The sequence below is a fragment of the Triticum aestivum genome, chromosome 7D (assembly GCF_018294505.1).
Source record: "Triticum aestivum cultivar Chinese Spring chromosome 7D, IWGSC CS RefSeq v2.1, whole genome shotgun sequence".
Lineage (NCBI taxonomy): Eukaryota > Viridiplantae > Streptophyta > Magnoliopsida > Poales > Poaceae > Triticum > Triticum aestivum.
In genome coordinates this window covers 396,139,934-396,147,792 of record NC_057814.1, presented here as the reverse complement: position 1 = coordinate 396,147,792, position 7,859 = coordinate 396,139,934, and the positions used below count along the sequence as shown (strand labels likewise).

General features: G+C 47.7%; 1 protein-coding gene across 1 annotated transcript; it reads left to right on the top strand.

The window, feature by feature from the left end:
- The first annotated feature begins 1,897 nt into the window (after positions 1-1,897).
- On the top strand, positions 1,898-6,507 carry LOC123166178 (protein STICHEL-like 2). The gene is made up of 6 exons (XM_044583947.1): positions 1,898-2,187; positions 2,797-3,989; positions 4,098-4,314; positions 4,499-4,693; positions 4,837-5,046; positions 5,469-6,507. The coding sequence occupies exons 2-6, from the start codon at positions 2,862-2,864 to the stop codon at positions 6,143-6,145; spliced, it is 2,427 nt and encodes an 808-aa protein (XP_044439882.1). The 5' UTR covers positions 1,898-2,187; positions 2,797-2,861; the 3' UTR covers positions 6,146-6,507.
- Positions 6,508-7,859: the final 1,352 nt, after the last annotated feature.

The following is a 7,859-nucleotide window of genomic DNA, read 5'->3' as shown; positions in this document are numbered from 1 at the left end:
CCATATGTCCGTAGCGGAATTGCATGCATGGGATTCCATCCCAGCCCATTCCAGCAATTCTCACTGTAGAAGCTCCGCACTTGTCGATTCATTTTACCTAGCTTAATACTCAAATCAATTACTAGTACCCATAAGAAAGTGCCTATATCGAGGTGAAGGAACATGCAGTATGACGGGATATTAGTGTCGTGCTCAGCACTGTTCGCTCCTAGACCATAGGTTGTATGGAAGCCAAACCAAGGGTCAAACCAAAAAGTGGGACCTTTTCACGGCAAGCTACACTGCCGCTGTTAGGCTCCTGTTTTTAATCACAGGAGCGTACTGTACTGATCTAGCATGATTAAGAACACAGGCCGGCTAAACTTCATAGTATTATTTTTCAAAGAAAAAGATAAGCATGAGGAACTGTCCGATTTGGGAATGCTCATCCCGTAGACAGAGAGTGCTTGGATACGTTTTATTCTCATGACTAAAAGTAGTGGGATTAAAACTTACTAGCCTCATCCATGTTTGGATCCAAATACTAAAAAGACTAAAATCAAGTTAATGAGCATTTATTATCCTCCAAACCCTCCAATTCAGAACTCGCATGTGTTAAAGGAAATGAGTTAAATGAGGACAGAGAGAACTAATCCACATTTTAATAGGGGTGCCCCTGACTAAAAGAATTTAGTCTAAAGACTAGTTTTATCCCCTCTTTAGTCAGGGGTGCTTGGAACGATCCAAGCACCCTCAGATTCGGGCATGATGATGCGATCATATCTTGGGGGGGCCTAATCTCATGATTAAAACCACATTTGTTTCAGCAGCGCAGCGAGCAGAGTCGAGACTAACTAGCTCATCACCAGCGCCCTGCCATCGTTGCCTAATCACTAGATATACTAGTAGTAATGAAATGAAACGGTGATTAGAAAATGAGTAAACACGTCGCCGCACCCAACTAACCTTGGTCCCCCCTGTGTCGTATCCCCGTTAAAAGAAGAGAGATAAATAATGCCACGAACATGTGCTCCGGAGAAAAGAAGGTCCCAGACATCCATTCCACCATCCCTCTCCTGGCACAAGAAACAAATGCTCAAGGTGGGTGCTGCATTGCATACAAAACAGAGAACAGTGCAACCATCACAGTTCCGTAACATGGGTAGGCTCCAAATCAGATGATAAACAAATCAAGTAGTACTCCGCCAAAGATAATTTCGTCCTGCAAAAGAAAAATAAAATCAGACGATGGTGAAATGTCCTCGGATGGCAAAAGACGATCTTGTGCCATCATAGTATATCCGTTTGAAACACATAACTTCCCCTTGATTGATCTCCACAAATCTTCAGAATTATACTGAAACCATCCGTGCGCGTGCGTGCAGTTGGACAAAAGATGGGGGGTGACGAAATGCCCTCTGCCAAGGACAATTTTTGTGCTATCAATCAAACAAATAAGGAAACCCGGCGTTTCAAACGGTACTGTGATTGCCGTTTGATGTGAAATTTACGCAGGAAATAAAAACGAGGCCATGCCAGGAAAGCCAAATTTTGCTTTTGGGCGAAACAGAGTTATTCTGGCAGTAAAGGATGAGCAAAGGACGAGCAGAGAACAGCACAGCACAAGAAGCGGTGGGGTCACGAGCCCCCGGCATCAGCAACAGTAAATCTGACGCCACCCCCTCGGCCACACCGTCCCTCACGCGCCACTCGGTCACCGACGCGTGGGCCGGGGTCCAACCTGTCATGGACTCGGCTCACGGCCAACACTGCCCCGTCCGTTACGATTCGGCCGTGACATCCTCTCGCCAAAAGACGAGCATACCCCTGCTGTTCACAGGTATCTACGGCTGTAAAGCCACCGAGGGGCGATGGCACGCGGCCCGAGGCGAGGCCGGCCTCCGATTTCCTCTACGCCAGTCTCCACCCAGGCCTCGCGGGAGCTAACCATCCGTCGACTTCGGGCGTATTTACGCGCTCTGCCACTGCGCTGCCCCTCGTCTTCTTCTTGCTCCTGCGGCCCTCCACCCCGCCTCCCTCCGCTTCGCTCGCGTTATTAATGCGGTGGCGGCGGCGGTGGTGGTAAATACCGGGAGCGGACTGGAGAGTGGCGGTGGCGGTGCCGGTGCCTAAAGGCTGTGCCGGTTTTCCTCTCCTCGTCGTCGTCGTCGGCGGCGGTGGACGGCTTCGGGGTGGCAGGGACGTAGGGTAAGCTTTCTTTCGGTTCGAATCCCCACCTTTCCTCTTCGCTTCTTCTGGATTTTCTTCTGGTTATTAGATTAGCGTGTCGCCCTGATACTCTGATTTTTCGTTTTCTTTTCCTTCTTTGAGGTGCATTCCTCTATGGGGAATTGCGCTCCCGTCTCCCTTTTTTAATCCCCCCGCTGCCAGGTTTTTCTTCCAAGAACCTCAATTCCCAGGTTGTTTTTTCTCTCCTCTTGTTTTCTCTTCTCAGATGCATTCTGCATTTACGATTTTGTTTCTTCCTCTTTGCGAGTTCTTCTTTTTTCTTTTTTTTACCAGTGCAAGATTGATTTGTTCAAAACCGTACACCCAAATTCTATCTTTTTCTGCTCCCAATATTGATTGTCTGCGCGGTAAATGCTGTTTAGGGTAAATCGCAGCGGGAGGGAGTTTGTTTGCTGAAAAATCGCAGTCCACGGCCTGCATTTTCTGTTACCAAGAATCTAAAAATAGATGGAAATTTTAGATGGGGAATCTGCTTCGTGTTTCAAAATTTCGTGTTACTAGCGTGCGATGCATGTGCTTTTGTTGACACAAGTCAAAATTGCTCCTCAACACTCGTCCGCATTGCAGGATTCAGCCGTCTGCAGTCTTCAGTTGTAGAAGCAGCCTGCGGAGTTGATTGGAAGCTTTGCAAGATGATTGAGGGGAGGAGGCATTCCGTTGATATCCCGATTTCGAGGGCTCTGGTCGCTGTCATGAGGTCCAGATCTCTGAGGGACCCAGACACCAACTCGCTGGCCAAGTTCTCAACCAAGAAGACCATCTGGGAGGGGTGTTCCCTCGAGGAAGATGACGTGGAGGCAAGCAATTACGGCAGGCACAGCTTCAGCTACAACATGTATGATCATGTCCAGAGGAGGAGGGAGGAGTTTGGCAGCCGCCTCGCCAACTCGCCGATCAACATTATCAAGGCCAACGCCCGGGTGAAGGCGGCGCTTCATAACCAGAACTGCTGCTCTGCGATCCCCGGGATGTCGAGAGCTGCCAAGGACAGGGCTTTCTCTCTGGTGATTGAAGGGGAAGAGCTCGGTCGGAGTGAGCCCCAGGAAGGCGCAAGAAGCTTGCTCCAGAAGTACCGGCCAAAGTCTTTCTCTGAGCTAGCTGGACAGAATGTTGTTGCACAGTCTCTTTCAAATGCTGTTTCTCAAGGAAAGCTTGCTCCGATCTATCTCCTCCATGGTCCGCACGGCATTGGCAAGACATCCGCGGCTAGGGTATTTGCAGCGGCGCTGAATTGCCTCTCTCCAGGTGGGAACCAACCTTGTGGGCACTGCGAGGAATGCGTGGCCATATTCTCAGGAAACAGCAGCAGTGTGGTAGAGGTTGATGCTTCCAAACTGGATTGCAAATCTAGAGTTGCTGTCTTGCTCAGGAATGCCTGTGAAATTCCTGCTTCTTCGCACTTCAAGGTACTTATTGTAGATGATTGCCAACATATGGACAAGGAGGGATGGTACTCCATCTACAGTAGCCTTGAAGGGATCCCTGCAAGCTCAATATTTGTCATGATAACATCCGACATCGATAAACTACCAAGCAACTCCGCTGGATGGTGCCAGAGCTATAGGTTTTGCAAGATAGACGATGCAGAGATTGTCCGCCGGTTGAGCAAGATTTGCACAAAAGAAGGTATGGAGTTCGAAGCTGAAGCGCTGGAGCTTCTTGCTCGCAAGGCAAGTGGTTCCATTCGGGATGCAGTTCAAATGCTTGACCAACTAACTCTGCTCGGAAAAAGGATCAGCAAATCAGTAACATACGACCTAGTAAGTTGATTTACTCGAGCTTTCTAACTTTATAATATATCATCAGAAAATATGTTATCCTTTTTTCTTCTTTCAACCTATAAATAACCTCCAATTATATTTTGGCAGATAGGTGATGTCTCAGATGAAGAGTTGCTTGATCTTCTTAATCTGTCTATGTCATCAGATGCTGCTACCATTGTCCGGAGGGCTAGGGAGCTTTTGAGTTCAAAGGTCGATCCCATGCAGCTATTGGCTCAGCTTGCAAATCTTATCATGGATATCTTAGCTGCGAAGCACCCCTCAGATTCTTCAGAAGTTAGGAAAGTTACTGGAAAAAATACATGTACGTCCACTTCCCTTCCTAGGCAAACTTTAAAGTTGTGCGAGCTACATGAGACGTAGCGGCACACAAATCTGCAATTTTGTTGATGATTTATAGCACTATCCCTATGTGTGTATGCAAGCTTACAGTGTACATGGATCTATTATTTCCATATCCATCTAACCCTGTCTGTGCAACTTCTCAGCTGCTGAGGTGGACGTGCACAAACTTCGGAATGCGCTGGAAATACTTTCTGAAACCGAAAAGCAATTGAAAACCACAAAGAACCAGTCCACTTGGCTCACCGCCGCTCTGTTACAGTTCAATATGAGAGAGCCTTACTGCCTAGAAGCCCTGGATGATACTGCAGTTTCAAGCATGTTCACAGAGAGTCAAACAGGTACCCCGTATTCTCCATCTGAAAAAGGCATGCTGCATTAATGCCGAATATCTCAAATTGTTTCATATATCAAATATCATTATGAAACAAATCTCTGATTACAGGTGTCTATTTTTCTGACAATCATGCTATTAATTATGCAGACGACGGGGCTGCTGCCCTGAAAGATGAAAGCTTAGAGACCAGTTCTCATCTGTGCTACCAGAACAAACTCGGATGTCTGGATATGAATTTAGGAGATCCAGATGTACTGGAGACGATATGGATGAAGGCTCTTGAAAACTGCACATCTAAGTCACTTCATAATCTGTTACAGAAAGATGGAAAGTTGTCATCCCTGTACACTACCCAAGGTAATTAATATAACTGTGTGTTTGAACTTTTACTTTCTTTCGAAGGAAGATTCATTTGTCATTCTATCTTATGAAGTCATGTCCCTGCTTCATATAGCCCTTCTTTCCCGTTCATCCGTTATACTACATCTTTATCCAGCCAGTTGCTCAATGCCGCATTCCAAAAAACACATACTGAACAATGTATCATGTAGCAAATGTTCGCACCTGCCAAAATAAGTTATTGTTCACCATCAGATGGTACATCATGGCCACAGTCCCTGTTTCTTTTAACGCGTGCACTATGCTCAGAGTTCTGATCTTCTGCAGCAATTGGCACAGTGTGAGCAGTCAGCAATGGTGACATATTATATAAGCATCATTGCATGCCCGCTGAGGATGTTTCAAGTCAGATTTTCATTCTATTTATTTTCGGATTGCAGGTGTGGCGGTTGCTGAGTTACAATTCTGTCATCCTGAGGAGGTGCCAACATCAGAGAGCTTCTGGATGCCACTTGTGGTTTCTCTGCAGAATTTGCTCAAGTGCAATGTGGACATTAGGATCAATCTTTCTCCAATCTCCATCAGCAATAGGACTGTTTCCAAGAATTCGTCGGTCAGCCTGGTCATGCAATCCAGAGAAGATCAACAGGCGCAGAATCCAGTCGCCACAGACTGCAGAACCGTAGCTTCATCCAGAAGGGAGTGCCCTTTGCCACCGCTCCCAGGACAACAACCCAAGGAGAAAGCATCTCACATCCTGGGATGCCTTCACGGTGCAGATAGCGACGCGGGAGATGCGGAGTCAAGGATCCTGAGCTACCAGAAGATCTCTGTCATTCCTGAAGCATCCACCACAGGGATTGTCGCCTCGAGAGCTGGAGAGCGCACACCAAAGGTCGACGAACTCAAAGGTCGTCGCCGCGGTGGCTGTTTCTCTGAGATTCTACCGTGTGGTGCGTGCGCCCCCTCCCGGAAGTCCCAGCCGCGCGACAAGCACAGAGCTCCGCGGCCTCGCAAGGGACTCTTCAGCTGCTGTTTCTGCAAGATCAGGCCAGACTGCAGAACGAGAGCTGACGCTGTGTACAGGTCCGAAACTCAGGAGGTGTTCCATGGGTAGCAAGCATGTTGTAGCTTAAGTTAGGAGATGAGCACCGTTGAAACAAGGCTGATAATGTTCTATCATTTTGGTACGGATGTGGGTAGCCAAATTCCATTGAAAGTTAGATCAATTTAGGCGAGTCTTTGAACTGCAGCCTGCTCCTGAGTTCTGACTCTAGATGTGCATCGTAGATGTCAGAGTACAGTCCAATAGGTCTTCTAAACTCTACTGGTAGCGCAATGATATAATCCATCGGAAAACATCCTTTTGTTGCGTTCATGAGCAATCGCTTTATTCTTTGTTAATCATTTGTCGTCATCATGCAAATCAACTCAAGAGATTGCTGTAGAGAATTAAAATGGCATATAGGATGTTGGCGAGACCGGGACGGATCCGCATCGTGTCGGCAGCGTCCTTGTAAAGCAAATGATTAACAAAGGAATAGAAAAAGCAGAATTTTGAAAACATAGCTCCTCCTTTTCAGGGCCTTTTTGATTCGCAGAATTTTGAAAACATAGGAATAGAAAAAGTATAGGATTGAAGTATCATGCCCACTTGAATCCTATAGGATTAGCAAGGAGTGTTTGATTTCACGAGAAAAGCAAAGAAATTGTAAACAGAGGTTGGAGTGGATGTTAGATTTTCTATAAAATGTAGTACAAAAGATTCCATTGAAAAAGTTCCTGTGGGATTCAATCTATGAATCAAAGGACAAACGTAAGAAATTTTTTAAAGGATTTCAATCCTCAAAAAATTCTATAGAATTCCTTTGAATCAAAGGAGTGGGGGCTCCTCCTTTTCAATGGGGCTATCCGGCGCCAAAGAAAGTCATCGCCTACCATCTCAAGGGTCAAGCGGGCAGCGCGGAGATCCATGTCACGCTACCGGAGATGGCGTCACCTTCAATTTGCGGTGAATAAAAATGGCGGAACAGAGGCACGTTGGGCACCACCCCCAGAAAATTCCGGGTCCGCATCACCTCATCAAAGAATGCCGAGAAAGGAGGGAGCAATCCACAATAAACAAATCCGGTGAAGAATGCGAACTTATCTGCGCCCGCAGGAACACTTGCGGGCAACACTTCGACAGCTTCATGGTCCTTGGTCTTCACTGACCACTGGAAGGAGTACCGGGCCGTGAGGTCGGAGACTTTCAACGCGGGCGGGAAACAAGTGTTTTCCCTCCGCATCTGCGTCGGCACTGCCTTCTTCGACTTCTCCGGCGCCTTTCCTGTCTTTTCCGCATCCTTGGTCGCCCTTGTTTTGGGAGCCATGGCTAGGAGAAAGGGATATGGAGGGAGGCGGAAGCGGGGCGGAACAGCGAGGTGCAGTGGTGCGAGGAAGACGAAGGTAGCAGCAGCAGTGGGACATGGAATTGGGGATAGGTGAATTCGGTAACGCTCCCGACATTACCTTTTATGGGGAAGAAGAGGGGGATGGCCTTTCACCGCGTACCGTGGCACGCCTTTTTAGGCGCACGGTCCCCACTTGTGTCTTGTTCCGTCTCCCCCACGATCTCGCAATGAATGCGAAGATCCGCTATCATCAGCACACAGTAAAAGGTAGTGGGTGGCAGTTACCACTCGCCATGGGGAGGCCGGTGCGTGTTAATGGGCCTAGCCTAGACAAACGTTGTGCACACGTGCCTGGCCCCGGCCCAGGGGCTCCTGTCAGTGTTGTAAACATCGGGTGTTTATACCCCTGACTACGCACCGGCAAGTGGTAGCCTCCAC

Coding starts and splice junctions, on each gene's coding strand:
- LOC123166178 (XM_044583947.1), top strand. CDS start 2,862: ATGATTGAGGGGAGGAGGCATTCCGTTGATATCCCGATTTCGAGGGCT. Junction 3,990..4,097: donor AATCAGTAACATACGACCTA/GTAAGTTGATTT, acceptor ATATTTTGGCAG/ATAGGTGATGTCTCAGATGA. Junction 5,047..5,468: donor ATCCCTGTACACTACCCAAG/GTAATTAATATA, acceptor TTCGGATTGCAG/GTGTGGCGGTTGCTGAGTTA.